General features: G+C 41.6%; 1 protein-coding gene across 2 annotated transcripts in view; it reads right to left on the reverse strand.

Moving 5' to 3' along the window:
* Positions 1–18,428, reverse strand: part of Rab11fip2 (RAB11 family interacting protein 2) — a 41,097-nt gene that overhangs the window by 8,845 nt on the left and 13,824 nt on the right. The window contains exon 4 of one of the 2 annotated variants that reach the window (XM_021633292.2): positions 3,464–3,509. The exons of the other annotated variant lie outside the window; for it this stretch is intronic. Coding sequence (XP_021488967.1) covers positions 3,464–3,509 — 46 coding nt within the window. The remainder of the gene's footprint in view (positions 1–3,463; positions 3,510–18,428) is intronic. 2 annotated transcript variants of the gene reach the window in all.

Here is an 18,428-nt window from a genome sequence, read left to right on the forward strand (position 1 = left end):
TTATACATTTATTAATAATATTCTCATAAAATATAAATTGTGTTATGCATTCTTCCATAGTAAAGACAGGAAACATTACAGAGTTTTTAATCTGTCAGAAAAAGTACAGAAATCTGTACTTTAGCACAAGTAACATTATAAAAATAAGGGAATCAGGCTGCGTCACTTTCCTTATTGGACGAGGCAGCTTTTCTAACACTTTCCAGTTCCAGAATTCTGCTATCTATTGAGTAACTTTTTTCTGAACTGCATTTTTAAAAATAATAAAGGCCAACTAATATGATTTCAGTTCTCTAATAAAATATTTACTAGAAAAGCTAAGAATCATCGGAGTCATGAAATTAAAAGGGCTATATTACTTACAGGTTACTTGTTTTGTGTTTTTTTAATGAACATAACATATTAGCATCTGCTAAGACTCTAATTTTAAACAAGTTACATAATAATTGCAATGATTTTTCAAATTACAAGTGAGGATACATTTAAAAATCATTCACACAGTTACACTTAATACTGTCTCAGTCATACATTAACAATATTGGTTAATGTAGCTAATATTTTAACATTTATCTTAAAACAACGAAGGTAAATGAAACGCCAAAAAATTCCATTGTGACATAAGAAGTATAGATGCCGTGACAGGAATCATCTCGGTCTCTCAGGATCGCCTAACATTTCATAATGCTGCTAGACATCTGACAGCCAAAACGAACAACAAACACGTGTTCTTTACCTCTGTCACCCCAGCCCAAGTCCTAGAAACACATTTCTCTTCTTAGTAAACTTCTCCTGTCTTCTTTCAGATGAAAATTTTACCAAAATTCAGCATCAGCTTTCTGAGCAAAAATACATCTTAGAGACACATGTACCATAAACTACACTCTGGGAAAAAAATAATTTATACAGCTCAGGCTTGCCTCCAGATATTAATCAATGTTTGAGAATCATGCAAATTTTCTAATTTTAGGTATATAATTCTAAACCAGCAATCACTATACACACACAATTATAACATCAAAGGAAATAACAAAGGCTAATATTAACCAATATAAACAATGTTAAAATGTTTTCTGGTTATAAAAAAATTAGTTTTCTTAAAGAGTGAAACTCTCAAGCAAATATGAAAATCGATTTTCAAAAGATATATTTACTAATATTCAGGAAAAACTGAAAACTCCGACCTGAAAACAGGTAGAGAGCAAATACAGCCTGCAATGGGACTGCCATGAATTCAGTATTTAGCCCCTATGCTTCACAGGCAGCACAAATTTTAAAGACGTTTTCTTGTTTTGAAATTTAATATAAAATTTTGCTGTCTCTTTTCTTTCATAACTAACCCTTCGTTTCTACTGCACATCCGCTAAAAGTAAAATCCCTTACACAGACACAAAGATGGGGGACTGGGCAAGAGAGGAGCAGTCCTCTATGAAGTTTATAACCAGAATTTTAAATAAAAAGAGTCCTATGGAAGATTCTCAGAATTTGCTATTTTTACTTTACACACAATCTACCTTTTAAACCAGGAAATACATATATATACATATATATTACATATATATTACAATATTTAAATTCAGACAATAGCAAATTATCAAGACTCAAAATAACTGAAGATTTAAAGAAAGGTTGCCCTGGTAACCAAATATTGGTGGGGTCCTAACTGACATCCAAGGCAAGTGGAAGAGAGAGGGAGGAGATGAGGCCTGGCGTTCTCAGATCATCTCATTATTGTATAATGAGGAACTCTGCTCTGGGAACATCATCTCAGCTACTTTCACATCTTTTGTCCTCCTCTCTTCATCTCCCTTTCAGCTCTTAATTAGGCCTTAAAGAGCTCACACTGCCCTTTCAACTGGCTGCTGCTCCTGCCTAAACACCGCGCCTCAGCAGACAGGTGTTGGCACCAGCAGAGCCGACACACAAACCTAATTACACAATACTCCATCCAGAAGGAGAGAAAATAACGTGGCGGATGGCTATTACTGGACAACTCCACGTAAATTACTTCAAACATCTTATAATCTTCAACACAAAAATTGTTCAAATACTTCTCCTGGAAACTCGACTGTAAGGACGCTTTCTCTTCTTAATTGTATCTTGCAGTACATTAGCAACACCTAGTAATCCTTAACTGTCACTTAGAATAGTTAGATTCCAGAGAAAAATAATCACACATCAAGGATTCTTTTATCACCTTTAAATCCTTGAACTAAAACAATTTTCACATTTTATTTCTTTAAAGATTTCTGAGGATGTTTTAACAGCAATAAATTATAAGATTTAGAAAAGTACATCTTCAAGCACACAGAAATTGTAATTAAGGTTACCTAATAAACAATAGCTACATATTAAATCAACTTTTGATGTTGCATTTTGTTTGAGATTAAGTAACAGCCCGGTAGAATTCATTTCACTATCTGATCAAAGGCTGACTTCACATAGTCTGACATTGCTTCGCGACTGCCATGTTTTAAAGACAAGTATTTATGAAACATCAAAACTTAAAAATCATTTACATAAAGCAGCAAAGCATTACCTAAAATCCTGTGCATCCACAGTGTCTTCTACCATTCTTTAGAGAGACAACTGCACTGAAAATGTTTATAAAATAGACCATAATCCCACCTTGACTTCTTTTAGACAAACTATATATTAGAAATTGTGATATGCAATTGCTAGAAAAATTTAAATACATCTGGATTGCACACATTACAGGCAGATGGTGGCAACAGCAGCCACTGGCCTCTTTCTGTTACTTGGTGAGTATGTAGTTCCCCCCCCCCCCCCCCCCCCCCCCCGCCCAGAACATCTGCCTGTACTTTCATGAAGTGATTTATTCTCCAGGTCAACATATTTAGAAGACTCAGATGTAACTGAACTCTGCTATACAATCCTGAACATCAGGTAACAATGAAACAAAGTTAGGCTATCTCAGCAGTCCCTGCAAACTACACACATCCATTTAATTGACTCTGCCAGCTCTGGGACAGATCTGGCTTGGCTGCACCCAGAAGGTGAGCACCCTGAGGCATGTGTCCTTCCAAAGCCTGTCCTGATAGCCCCCGGTCTCTTCCCATGCTGCTTTTCTCTTGTACACTGGCCAGATGCTTTGCTCTCTTCAATCCCTGTCCCGACAACAAATGTCAGTGCACTTTCACGAGTATAGCGCTGACTCTGACGCGCAGCTTTCACGTTAAGGGCACACATTACAAACACACGCGTGCCTCCTAGGGAGGCGTCAGTTAAAACGGCATTAGCTTGACCTAGCTCTGAGCACAGCCACTACACTCACTTGTGTAGTGCAGGCAAAGTCTTAACCTCACTTTCTTTTCTCCCCCAAACACCAACTGATCAACGGTATTTTTGCAACTGAGGCATTCAGGGAGACAGAGGCGTGCAGGGACTACGCTAGAGAGAAGCCAGGCTTGCTCTCTTGCGATCTCGTTACCCCTTGGTAACTTACCGGGATTTTCCTGAGGTCTTCACTGCTTGTTGGATTCATATGAAAACTAAGTAATAAAGCATAAAATAAAGGTTAAATATGGCACAGCCTATATGGTAATTAACAGAAAAATAGAAACATTTTAAGCCATACTACAATATGTCTGTTAAATTCCTAGCTTAGGTGAGTGAGATTCAACTCAAGATATATAAAGCAAAACAGTATTTATTCAACATCCTTAAAGCATTTGCAGATTTAAAAGACACCTGAAATAAAAACCCCCTCCCATTACCAGAATCAAGGAACCATCAATCTTAAATACACAGTTTCTAAATGCCTTTAAGCGTAGTGACTGTACCAATAAGATACTTCATAAAAGTAGTTCTTATATTCTTCATTTCATATATACCTCAACCCTTCTGATATACTACCATGAAAAGCTGAGAAAATTTAGGTTTGGAAAGATATGGAATAAAAGAGATCACGTACCCTTTGTTTAAAATGTCAAGCATCCTGGAAAACTTAACTTTTAAACCTTACCCTGTCGATGAGAATGAGTCCACAGTAGCAGAAACAATTCTGTCATTAATGTGATTTCTAAGTAGCTAGCTTTCAAAATTTAGTCAGACATCCCAGCAGAATGCCACAGCCACTTTCTCCTTTGAAACATGTCCATTAGGAAGGAGACTACAAGCACCCCTGAGAAGCTCAACTTCAAAGGCATCTGATGAGTGAAATGTTTCATCAGTGCTCTTCTCCTTTAAATTGTGCCTAGCACTTAGGGCACTTATCCTCAAAACAGATACAAAGCACAGTAATGTCCTGGGAGTCTTTTTATTCCATATACACACATTAAAAAGACATATTTTCCATTATCTGCATACTACATAAAAAAACGGACTCCTCTGAAGACTTAGGGAATTCACTTTTAAAATCTCAACTGTGATGGGAAGTATAGACACTGGAAATCCTGTCTGAAACATTTCCCTAATCCCAGGTACATGTCATGTCCCACACTGCAAATCCTAAAATGCCCGATGCATGTAGGACCACATCAAGAGAAATGTCCTCCGCAGCCAGGGCACACTGCTGTGACCCCAGGCTGTGGCCCTTTCCCAAGAGAGCCCGAGGAAGCACTTTAACACTGCACTGGATAACGGGACGGGCAAGCAGGAAACGTGCTGGGTTCCTGCAGAACGCCACTGACAGGCCTGTAGTGCCACTCTTCCCCACCCGGTAGGCAGCACCTTCATGGCCATCTGCGAGGTCCTATAGGAGTGCCGAGCCCCCAATCCCTGACAAGCCAAGAAACTGCAAGGAGAGTCCCAAAGGCTATCAGCGGAGTTCCCCTGCACCTATAGGATTGCACTCTGGGAGCAACTGCTGGTGGCTTCTGCTCTCTCCAGTTCTCAATATGGCAGAGCGGAAGGGTGGGTGAGACCAGGGCTTTCTTGCTCCGTGACCTCATGACATGTTTTCTGCACCAGCACAGTGTACTACACCAGTCTCTACTGGCAGACAGTCCCACGTGTAACACACTTTACACTCAGGGGCGTCAAAACCCCAAAGTGCTCAAGACCAGAGAGGGGCTGAGGGCCCTGGAGCTGTGTTCACGCTGTGGCTCGACCCCTGCCTGCTGCTTTGTGATGCTGAACACATTACTTTGACTACATCTTGGTTCCTCCTCTGTGGGTGGAGGACATGAACGGAGTGACAAGGAGAAGAACGTGTCCCTGCACGATTTTGTGATCATCTGAGGCACTTAATCTGGACTCTTTTAAACTTTTTCCAAAATTAACTATTGCTTTTATGACAATTAAGAGGGCCATGCGGTGCCATATTCTCTCTTCTGTAACCCCACTTTGAAAAGTGATGTTAGGCCACTGTCTCAAGTGCTTCCACTGCTGCCCGGCAGAACCTGGCTCAGAGATCCGTCCTATCTGAGACACCAGCCCTGCGCCTACTTCTGCCGACAGATCTTTGTGAGTGCCAACTGTAAAGCCGAAGCCCCGACACGGCCACTTTGGATTAACCAGCCAACTTTGCTTCACTGTGGGATAAAGCTGCATCCACAGGATGGAGGGCAAGGCTAGCTCAAAGTTCTTAAGAGCAAGTGTGGGAAAGCCATGTGTTCCCATGGAATCCATTGAAGAAGGCCCGATTCATGGGAGAATCAGGATTTGAGGCTTCATGAAAAGCAGAGAGGCTTGGTTGTCTAAGAGGGCTCTGTGGACAGTGGGGAGAGCACTGAGTTCTGGGCAGTGGTATCACCATAGGACTCTGGAGCACAAACTGCAGGGTAAGATGCCCCTGAAGGGTTCTAAGGCCAAACTCTGGAACCTCAGACCTTATCCATGGGGCAACAAGCATGTTTTCCAACAATGTTGGTTACCTCTCAATAAGGTGTCAACATTCCACATGTGGGGTCCTGATCTAGTCTGCTCATCCCCAAGAATAAAATGTCATGAATACATTCATTCACTGTCTGTCTCAGTGCGAAATTACTGAGCTGGGAAATAACAGAAGCCTGGGCATTATATTATCAGAAGGGTTTTTAAGGCACACATTTGGAGCAAAATTTTTATCAAAATCATAAAACGTTACACAGTGTTGAATACTTTTTGTTCAGGAAGCTAAAATGAAACTCAAGAACCTGAGAAGGGAGTGACTACTCTTAGGCTTCTCTATCCTGCCAGGGCTGGGGAGGGCAAGGCATTCAGGCCCAGCCCCTTCTCTTTGTACCTGAGCAGGCCGTGGGTATGAGCTTGCCTGTGAGCTGAGGTTCCACTCAGCACCATGTGCCAAGGGAGGCTCCCACACCGGTCTTGTCTGAAATCCAAAGGCTGAGCCTTCCACTGTGGTCTGCTTTGTCTACACACACTGATGTGTCAAACACATGACCAGCTCAGTCATTCATGGCTGCCTTTTTTATCTGTCCTTACATGGGGGAAAAAAGAGTTAACTGAACTGGATTGAATTAGTGTGGTGCCAAATGAAACGTCTCTATTTATTGAAGTGTGGCACCAATTTGAGACATCTCTTTCTTTGCAGTAGGGTCCTCATGTCAGACAAGATATTGAATAATATAGTTTGACTGCTCAACTAAGCCGCTGACAACTTAGTGATGGTGTTTTCAAAAAGGTAGAAAAGAAGCCTGGATACGCTCATGGTGAGGAGGGAGTCTGGAGAACTAAACGCCAGCATTTAAGTTTAATATAAGAAAAATACCTGAAGGAGCCACAGGATCCTAAGTAATTTTTAAACAGATAAAAAGTATTTTAACTCATGCTTAAACATATTTTAAACGAATAAAGTCTTAATTTTCACATACTGAAGTTTTCAGGTAAACACATCAGCATATTTTTTATTTGCAAATTCATTCATAAATTCTGAAATATAAACCACTGTGATTAAAATTATTTTTCTGGAAATCATTAACTTTCCTATAATATCATTTATTAACTTATCTTAGAGTAATGAGTAAAGAAATAATAGAGTAGAAACTGCTATCTGTGTTACCCTAGTTACACAGGCACTAAAACAAACTCATCTCTGTGAAGTGATGGACCTGGATGCTACAGTGGTGACTTGGGCTTCTGGCTGTGATCAAAATGTTTTTCTTTTTTCAGGCAAACACATTCTTTGGAGCCGGGAGATAATAAAGGGAAAGAACTTTCAGAATGTTATATTAGAGCATAAAGTACTTGTCAAGACAAAAGGACGCCTGAAGACAAAGGTCTGTTACAACCAGCAGCCGGCGGAACCTCCAGGCTGGAACCTCCCAAAAAGGAGGCCATCACTGCCCAGCTGCTCCTTCCAAGGCATTCAGAATCTAGTCTGATTAGGGAATTTCTTACACCTCTTACTTCTCTTTCCATACACCATCACTGATCAAATGACAAAGTCCATTTTGGCCTACAGTTTGATGCATTTTCCACTTAATATGTGAATCCAAATACTTGACAAAAACTCCAGAGATGCGGCATCTGGAGGGAGGGGCCATTTCCCCAAACACCAGTCAGTACCTTACATGTGAAGGGAGCAAGTGTAACTGTAAACCATCAAAGGAGAACGGGTGACAGTAATTACTTTCCAAGGTCAGCATCCTATTGATCTTGTCCTTTAAGTGAAAGGAGAAGGCTCTAGGGACCAGTGTGGCAAGGGCAGGTGGGAGAAGGCTCTCCAAGAAGCTGATGTGTATCATTAAATCTTTTAACACGTACGAGAATAAGAGAGAAACGCTCTCTCCACAGTACTGAACTGGTATCTACTGGTGAGTATACAATCACCAGCCCTCACAGCAAAAGGAAATGACTTTTCTACACTCCGTAACCCCCACCCCTCCATCACTGCTTTTTTGGATGAGAAACTCCTTTTACTGGGACAACTGCCTCACTTTTTCCAATGTCTCCTTCCATTTCACCAATAGCTACTCTTTCTTTTTGAGGTTTTTTTCCTTACCCTTCTCTTCCAATGTCCCCTTCATTGCCACCTTCCTGTTTTCATCTTTGTATGTGGAGTGCCAGTTATTTCGTAAGAAGTGGCCAGACCTTTCTCTACTCCGTGATGGCCTCACTTCTCCTGAGACTTCAGCTGTCACCACATCATGGATGAATGACTGAAATCCTTTTTCCCCCAACCACAACTTCTTTATCTTCTAGAATACTGGGCTTACACATGTCTGGCTAAAGACTTAAATCAAGAATCCCTACTGCACGTCAAGGTGAATGTGCCCAAACTAACTACCTCTTGGCCTTTTCCATCCACGATCTTCAGGACATCCAAAGTGAAGCAGCAGTCTTTAGCACGCATGTTCCATAAATCCGTCCTCCTTGGGACTCAGCCCAGACCTTGCTGCTCACCTGTGATATCTTTCTTACTGTGAGGCCACAATCACACCTCTATCACCCATCTTACTCAATCTAATCGAGACTCTGTTGGCATTGGTGGTACCTCAGGTGAAAGTCTAACCTTGTGATTTGGATGTCAAAAAAAAAAAAAAAACAAAACTCTGGCTTGGAAATTTGGCTTGAATAGTGACAAATTCTTTAGCCAAGTTTTCAGTGCTACCATATCTTGCTCAACTATCTTTGCAGCCCAATGGCCCATCACTCAGTGCCCAAGTACAAGCCCCCTAAGCTGGTCAAAATTTCATATTTTTAACTTTCCAAGAATTAACATTAGGAGAACATTAAAAGAAATGAGAGTAATACTGTTTTGTACAGCAAATTGTGGCTCAAGAGCTGTTTTCTCTGAATCTAGCCTCAATCCAGTGCTTCCCATGCCTCTTTGCTGGAAGCCACTTAAAGAAATCTCAGCTCATTAACCTTTCCAGCCTTACCTCTGTTGCAAAAACTATGACACAGCAGGAGCATCAAGCATGGATGCTGACTGACTTGCTACTCAGAGCTTGGTACCAATGTGTAAGAGCTAGGATGGTTGACTAAAGAAAGCAACGGTCAGTCAACCCTATGTCTCACAACAAGACAGCACACCCCAGGGAGCAGAAGGAAAGCCTTTCCTAACTAGCAAATGTTATTATACTCCTATCTGAAAGGACACAGCTACATTGCTCTCAGTCCCTTTTAAGATGGGAAGAAATAGTCCAGCATTTACAGCTATGTCCTCGTTGGTTCTGGTCAGCTTGATGAAAGCTAGAATCCTCTGAGAAGACAGAACCTCAGGGAGACAGTGCCTCTGTCAGACTGCCCTGTTGGCGAGCCTAGGAGCTGTTTTCTCCATTAAGGACTATCTTGGGAGGATGCACCCACAGTAAGTGGTACTGCCTCTGGGCCAGTGGTCCTGGAGTGTACAGGGAAGCAGGCTGAGCAGCCACATTGAACAAGTTGGTAAGTACCATCTTTCCATGGCTTCTGCATCAGTTCTTGCCCCCAGGTTCCTATTCTGAGGTCTTGCTCAGCCCTCCCTTCACGAAGGATTATAAGCTGTAAGCCAAAATAAATCCTTCCCTCCTCAAATTGCTTTTGGTTATATAGTCTCTATCACAGCAATAGAAGCGCAAACTAAGACAAACTGTCAGTAAGAATTGAAATACGTTTCAAATTAATGGACTTCCAATAAAATTAAGTAAAGTGGCTGTGAGCACATAACCTGCACACTTAAGTTATCTGACCATAACACAAATGAACTGAAGAACCCTCCAGTAAATCTTAAACATGGTTACTCCCATGCTTTGTATGTCATGTTCCAGAGAGGCTACACACTAAACAGTTCTAAACACTGTTTATTATCCTCTTCCTAAAGCTCATTTTTAAAAATTTAAGTAGCCATAGAGATTTATTCAGTAAACACAATTCAATTATAATTATGCTTATTACATAGGGAAAATAAAGCCAGAAGACAAGATGAAACTCAGTATTTTTCTTTTTTTTTCTTTATTTCTCTCTCTCTCTCTCTCTCTCTCTCTCTCTCTCTCTCTCTCTCTCTCTGTTTTTGTCTTTTAGGGAAAAAGCAAGTAACAGGACTTAGTCAAATCAGTGACAGCAAAGCACCAGGTACCACGTGCTCTCCCCTGAGACCAAGCACACTAACACTCGAGTGACAAAACAGAACTACTGCAGAAGCGTCTGTGGGGAGTAACAGCAATTTGCTTATTAATATTCTCACGGGTATCTTTTAGGAGATCTCAGAGGCAAGACAATTAAAACCGTGGTCAGCGACACCACAGGCCATGCACAGTGAGTTCAGACTTGGAGTTTTCTGTAATGAGTACTAACTGCGGCTGGAGAAAGGCCTCGGACAGAAGGATCGGTGGGTACCCGCCAAAGAAAGGCGTGCTTTGAGAGCTTAGTCTTCAATCAAGTTATTATCTCGTTACCTTCTCCTGTTGAAGAAAACTAACAGGAGTCATTTCAAAGACAGTCCAACAATTCACCGACTTCCACATATAAGCCCCGTAGATGCCAGGTCCCACTCCGCTAGAGCTAAGCCTCTCAAACGTTTTTCTCTTAAGTACCCTTAACACACAAGAAGGATAAACCCAGCAACACACACACAACTTCCCCGACATGTCAAGATGAACTTGAAAAGTCGGGCACTTTACTCCATAATTCCATGAGGCGTCTCTTGGCGGAGCAAGGCTCTTGTGTCACCAGGGAACTGCCCTGCTCAGCCGTGAACTCTAGGAAGACCTTGGCTACCACGGCTGGTGCCACATATGCACTGATGGCAGTGGCTTGGGGAGAGAAGGCAGCATGGGGCTGGTAACACATGAGCTCCCCCTGCCTAGGAGATCAGGTGCAGCCCAGCTTCCCTCAGCTGCCTGCTCCTCTGCGGAGGCCTGAAGACAGTCTCAACCAAGGGGAGAAAGAAGCAGCCGGCACCCTCTAAACCAGGGTAAAAAGGCCAGAGCATTCCACACCACTCTTAGCCAAGACACAGTGTGTCTGTGGCTGAGACAAGCCCTACCTGAAGACAAGCCCTACCTGAAGACAAGCTGTGGCAGCCCCTGGTGTCCAGGAAGGCTTCAGGTGTTCAAGCACAGCCATCAGGAAGGATGCTGGTCCACAAGCACTCAAGGCTCCAGCCATCTGTGGAGAACCTTCCAGAAGGGCTGTTCACAGGTGACATCTCAGAGCCCCCCCCCCCCCCGGGTGACGAAAGCCAGAGGCTCCTTTGCTAACTTTGCAGAAGCACAGCTGCGGGGAAAACAGGAGGGTTCTTCACGCTAAGTGGCCAGGCTGAGAACACCAGCCCTAAGGTGTGCCCAGTGACCAAGTCTGTCTCATAGGATTGTATAATTCTATGTCTGTCTGAAAAATACACAGTTCTGTATGAAAGTACATTCTTTGGTCCTCCAGACATATGAATAATCTAATTACAAAGTGTGCATTATTCTATCCTGCTCAGCGTTTTGTCCTCTCTTTTATAAATATATGTGTGTTACAAATCTTTATTTTTATTTTATGTGCACTGGTGTTTTGCCTGCATGTATGTCTGTGTGAGGGTGCCAAATCACATGGAACTGGAGTTATGGACAATTGTGAGCTGCCAGATGGGTGCTGGGAATTGAACGCAGGTCCTCTGGATGAGCAGCCAGTGCTCTTACTGAGCCACTTCTTCAGCCTTTGCTCAGCTTTTTCTAAATGTTTCTTCATTTTGAAAACAGTTAAAACATTGGTTCCCATGAGATTAAACCCTGTGGCTATACCCATCTAAAGTTTCTTATGCTACAATAACTTTCCCACTGCTGGGTTCCTGTAAGTTTTATAGTGAAAATTACTTTATATTACACAATGTTTTGTTTGTTTTTTACTCTCCCAGAATCTAACCCTGCAGTTGAAATGTGGCCTCACTGGTACCCTGAGTCCCTGTGTCTCTTCCTACTCAGGCCCAGGCGGCCTGAGCTCACTTCACTCCTGCCCTGAAGAACCCTCACTCTCTAGAGAAGGGCTAAAACCAAACCCTGACACACCAAGCCGCCAGTAAGGCAGGCCCATCCCACCACCACCTCTAACTTCTGACAGCTGTAAACACACTGGGTCCCCGAGAGCCCTTTAAAGCCCTTTCCCTGTCTCTTTTCATATACCCATCCTCTGAGACTGTTAGATCCACCTTTCCCAGTGTTCCCAGGCTGATGAACTCTGCTCACTGAAACTTCTGCACTTTATGTTGTTTAACATATGTTGTTATGTAGCCAACTGGCCTCAAATTCCTGGTCCTCCTGGTTCTGTCTCTCAAATACAAATGTGCAGTACTAGGTCTCACCACTCCTGTAGTTTTTATTTCCAATAGCACATCCCAGCTGCACCATGCATTATCAGGACAATTCCACATTCTGAATCTACCTGCCTAGAGCCAGACAGACCCTGCCTTTCAGAGCCTTCACCTCTCAGCAGCAATGGAATTCCTGTATGAAGAGAGAAAACCACTATAACCAAGTAAGAATCTTTACCATCAAGTCTAAAAACAAGCACCTTTCTTTTGGGACTCTGCCCTGTGGTACTGTCTGGTAATCTAAAGAAGAGGCCCAAGGGGATTTCATTTTAAGACCCTACTGATTGCTGTAAAATGACCACAGTAGAAGTATATTTAACATTTAGTTTCTCATCTTATATTTTTCTGTTCAGTGAGAAATGTTTATCATTTCTAAAAACACAACAATGACAGAATATAAAACATACAATTACTGTTATACTAGGCGGATGAGGAGACCTTGTGTCCTGAAACTTCAGAGCTGGGTGTGGGGACACACTAGTGCTTCTGTGCACTTACCAAGGTAGGGGCCCTTCTCGAAAGGGACTCTGAGATGTGGCAGGCTCATCGTCAACGTTCTTTATCCTTCTTATTACGACAGCTGGAGCTGCCTTCTTTATAAGCTCCAATGTTGCTTTCCATCACAGTGCGTGTGTGCATGTCCTTGGACACCCCCATCTACTCTGAGCAGGAGAATTGCTAAGTGCTCTGCAGGTGCTGCACAGTGAGATCACAGGCATAGCCCTCAGCACTCTGTGGACCACGGTAAGCTCAACCCCAGCAGGTTACCCCTTGACAGTGAAAGGCTAACACACAATGCCCAACAGCTTTTCCCAAAGATGTAAAACCAAACCTGAATCATAATTCTGAACTTGTATCTACCCCATAGTGCCTTCAAAATATTCTACTTTCATAGCACATTGTCAAATGCTCCACTGAAGAGTCAAATATAACCTTGAGTCAAAACATAAATCATGTTCACCGTAATTTTTATTTTTCCTAGCTTTAGACAATTCATTTCTTTCAAGATGAAAACTGATATGAAAAACTACATTCATATGTCTCTGATAAACGAAATATACAACTGGCTAGATAGCCTCTTCCTGTACCAGGCTCCCTAACAAAGTACTCATGATACCCAACATTGAGCTGCTGCAGGATGCCTATTAACAGGGCCACTGGAAGCCTACAGAAGCAAAACATACTTCCTCAGGAACCCACCAGGCAGAGGATGACAGACAAGGAATACAGCTCCCTAACTCTAGCTTAAAAAGAAATGGCGAGATTGTTCAATTTTTAACAAACTAATAATTTAATAGCATAAAACCATGATTTCCTTTGAAACCTACCAAATAACCTTTTCTGCCATTTGCTTTACTTGTTCCGTTGGCTTTGAGACAGGGTCTCATTCGGTAGCACAGGCTGACCTTGAACTCTTGAGCGCTGGAATAACAGGTGTCTTTCACCACACGTGGCTCTCTAACCACTTTCTATATGATCTTTACTACTGCTTGCTAAAATGGAGGTGTCTATGAACTCATTTTCAAATTTATAAAACCCATGTTCAGTGGTCAAGATCAAGGCTAGAGATCCCTGCCTTGAGGAAACCTTTCCCTCGGCTTCAGCACACGGCATTGTCCTTTTCTCTACCTCTCCCTGGCAAATGGCCTCTACTTCTAAAGGGCATACGCTATCCTGTGTTGGTAACAGGTCATTTCTTTCACATCCTTCCCACTGTTGGGGAAACTAGGACCTTGGCACTCTACTCCTAGCCTTACTGAAGCTTGTTCAAGCAACAGCTATTTAAATGATATTAGTTTCTTCAGCAGAACAATTTCCAAATGTAAAACAAGTACATAAAATGTCACTCAATACATAATAAACACTTAGCTATTTATTAATAATTATATAATAACATTATATAAATACACTTCAAAGAGAAATAATCCATCATTAAAACAGTAGGTTCAAGGACACCTGTGTCAAATGTTTAGATCCTAAATTTTTCTAGAAATGGATTAAATGAATACAGTAACAGTTTCTGATTTATTTTATATGTCACCATTGGATATTTAGACAATCTGGCCACAGTACTTCCTACCACAAATACATAATACATACACTGCCTGCATTTCAAAATGTAAAGCTTTACCATCAATAAAGCACCAGCTGATGGGGTCACACAGCCCAGATGAAATGTTCTAGGTACAAAAGCCAGAGGCCTGGTAAGGAGGTATGCACAATGAAATGAGGCCTACAAATGTGAGAAGCATGGGTATGCCCACAATGACAAACTTGTGGGAGTTTAAGAAGAGCAAGATTTGGAAAAGCCAGAACCACATTTCTATGTATATAGTCATTATAACAATATGATGAAAACACATAAAATGCACAAAAATTTAGTTACTCAAATTTGCATTCTTATGTTCAAAGAAGCCAAAGATTATTTAAGTGTTGGAAAATAAACTTGCAAGAACTGTTAATGTTTTCATACTAGCTAGCTAGTTTTAATTCAAAACACATAGTTCCTATTCTTAAAAAAAAAAAAAAAAAAAAAAAACTTAAAATAGACAAGGAAACACCACCTCATGATAAAAACCTCCTCATCAAGACTAACAGCCAGTGTCTGAGTCAGCCTAACCCTATTCTACAAAACACAGTTTAGAAAGCTGCATCTTGTCAAATTTAAGACCCATCATGGGGAGACTGTTCAGGTGGTAAAACCCTTGTCGTGCAGGCATGAGGACCTCGGTTCTGATGCCCAGCTCACCTATAAAAGATGAACACAATCCAAGATGTGCACCTGTGGCTCCAGCACTTGGGAGGCAGAGACACATACCTGGGGCTTGACAGCAAGCCAGTCTAGCCAAACTCACCAACTGAACCAGGCCTTATGTTCAGTGAGAGAGTCTGTCTCAAAAGGCAAGGTGAAGAGAGATTGAGGAAGACACACAGTGATGACCTTTGGTACACACACACAGACATAAACACACACACACACACACACACACACACACACACGAGACACATCATTAGACTGGTTCCTTTTCACTTTTTTCCAATCCTTTGTCACGGTCTCACTCAAAGGCTGAAGAATGCACAGAAGTGTTTCTCAAGAAGCACTCCCTTCTCCCCACCCTTACCACCAAAGCATCGAAACGATCACAGTCTTCCTAACTAGTTATCCCCAGCCTGCATCACCCATTCCCCATCATCCCCCACAGGCACTTATGTTAGCTCTGGACCAAGACATTTATTCCATCATGTCTTCACACACCTTAAAGTGCTCTGGAAGCCTAAGCACATTCAACTTACACAGAGAGACAGCAGCAAGCCACACAGCAGCAAGAGCAGGAAGCTATGATTCACATCTCAGCCACTGACAAGGCAGAGAAAGTCAAATAAGAATGGGAATGGGTGAGGCCTTAGGCCTTCATCTTCCCCTTCCCTTTCCCTTGCCTGTTACATACTTTCTCCACCAAGGCCTCACCACCCAAATGTCCCAAAACAATGTCCCCAAGTGAAGACCAAGTATTCAAGTATCTTAGCAGATGGGATGCAATCTCATTTAAAATACTGCACTCTCTCACATGGAAAAGAAATAGTGAAAACACCATCTGATTCCAGAGCTGAAATTCAAAAGCATCTTAATGGCGTGGAGGAGCCATACTGAGATAGATCACACAGCATTAGAGACTCACTGCATTTTAACCTTTGCAGGGACATACAAACGTCTGATGCTGAGACGCGGTGTCATCTAAGACCATGCTTAAGAACCACACAAAGTTAAAAACAACTCAAGAGCTTTTCCCTTCCTGGTTTTGTGTCAGGCCACACTCACTGCTGTCCTCAGCCTATGTGGCCTGTGGCAACTAGCTGAACACACCTACCAGAACAGAACATGTTTCTAAGAAAATGCTTGCCTGGGAGTTCTCTGAATCAAAACTACAGACAGCAATATCAAAGTTACAGCAGAAAGAACCAGACCAAGTATTTGCAACTGGGAATGGAAACTCTCAAATGTGAAGGTGACAGAGACCTGAAAAAAGGAACCCAGGCTAGAATGTCCCTAAGGCAGTCTGCTCTAACGGTGGCCAAAAGCCTGACCATTTTAACATCAACAGAGGAGCAAGATAATGTAGAATTGGTGATTTTAGAAAAGAGGCCACAAGTGAAAAACACACTCAACCAATTGCATTTTAAACAACTAAGGAACATACAATTTCTGCCCTTCTAGATTTTCCTCTACCTATACATTCAGTACCCACCAACAGCAAAGACCATCCACCTACATCTAGCAAGCTCTTCTGCTCCTTGGTTTTACAAAGAAATTATTCTCTCAGATATTACTTTAAACCAAAAGGCTTATATATTGATTTATAGAAATTAGCATGCTGGCATCATTGGAAATATAAACTTAATATTTTCCTGTTGGAATGCTCCAAAGGACTTACAGGCTCTGTCTTGCATTTGGTCACATCGTAACGACCTGCTCTCTTTAACTATGGGACTCACCACGTGTTATCCTGTGTCCAGTGCCTAAGAGCTCGTTAATTACCTAAACTATATCTCCATAGGTCTTGTTAATTACCCGTCTCCTGTCTCAGAGGACCTTGTTAATAACTTGTACAGTCTCTCTAAAGAGGTCCTAACAACACATTAAAATTAAAGATGCTTTTCTTTTAGCACCTGTCAAGTGCTGTAAATTGAGAAATTTTCACATCAGTTTATTAGCTTACAGTAGTTTTGTGGCATGTTTTCTTCCTTTTCTCTCACACATAATCTCTCTGTATCTTAATCTCTCATTTTACAAAAAGAAGAAGACGTACTAGTAGTAGTAGAAGGAAAAAACTTCCAAAGTTTGTCCTTTTTGTTACAGAGCTTTTTTGTGGGGTGGGGGTGTCTGTTTTCAATTTTAAAGACCATAAATATCAATTTGCATTAGAGAGTTAGCAAAAGGATGGCATGGTTGGTATCTGCAAATTAACCCAATGGGAGATGTGCCAATTAATGAGACCCATTATAATGAGTATTAGGATGACAGAGGGTGGAAAAGTTTCAAGTCATCTCTGGGGAGTCACACACAAGTTCTAGTCAGTGCTACAGGAACTAATCATGGCCATATCTCTCACTCCCAGTCACTGTCACACAAAAAACCCTGCAAATCCCGGACCACTAATGGATTAAGGCCCCTAAAAACATCACCCAAAGTTTACATTCTCAGTCTCATCAACAAGGCTGCAGGTTTTCAGCTACATAAACAATATATGGACCACAAGGACTAATGGATGCCATCTTTAGATACATGAACAAACAGTAAATATTGCTACCAAAAATAAACCTTATGCACAGTAAGTTTTACTGCTAAGGACCGCTTCAAACTGTCTCTCTCTCTCTCTCTCTCTCTCTCTCTCTCTCTCTCTCACACACACACACACACACACACACACAAAGTCAATAGAAGACACTATAAAGGAAGATGTAAAAACTAGGAATAAGATCTTTTCTTTAGAATCACTTTTTTTTCAAATAAAAATTATAACCATACACATTCTAGGTAACTAAATTTTTTTTGTAGTTTCTAAGAATGATGTGACCCAATTACAAACAGGAAATGAACCTGATCTCAAAAAGAAAATACTTCCAAGTGAAACTGCAAAATATTAGTGATAAATATGTCTTTATCTTAGATACTATTTCTATACTTTCCTTAAACATTATTTGGTCTGAGCTCATTGGCTAGGAAAGACACAAGAAGGCTAGGGAGACAGAGGACTAGAAAGGCTGGAAAGGCTGTTGATGACCAATACAAATGAAATATCTGACCTAATAAAAGATCCAGTAGTAAAAGACAAAACTCATTGCCAAGTTAGTGCACAGCAATTGAGCAAGCTTTATCTGATATCAGAACTGCAATAAAGCAGGAGGAAAGAAGGAAGGAAGGGAGAGAGGTGGGAGAGAGAAAGGAAGGGAGGGAGGGAGGAGGAAAAAGGAAGGAAAGGAAGGAACATATTTTCTGTGTCAGTAACAGAACTTGTTTCCAAGACAAACACAAAATGCCTTGTGTTATTTCTTGCTCACCAACTTCATTAGCTCTTCATACGAAGCAGGTTTTTATTACTGCTGTTTTTTAAAAGCTCAAGGTGCCATTCTGGCAGCACAGGTCCTTAAGTTCAAGGTCAGCTTGGTCTCCAGTAAGCTCAAGGCCACCTTGAGCAACCTAGTGAGATCAAACTGTCTGAAAATAAAGAGGAAAAAGAGGGCTGTGGGC

Source organism: Meriones unguiculatus, chromosome 1, assembly GCF_030254825.1.
Source record: "Meriones unguiculatus strain TT.TT164.6M chromosome 1, Bangor_MerUng_6.1, whole genome shotgun sequence".
Classification (NCBI taxonomy): domain Eukaryota; kingdom Metazoa; phylum Chordata; class Mammalia; order Rodentia; family Muridae; genus Meriones; species Meriones unguiculatus.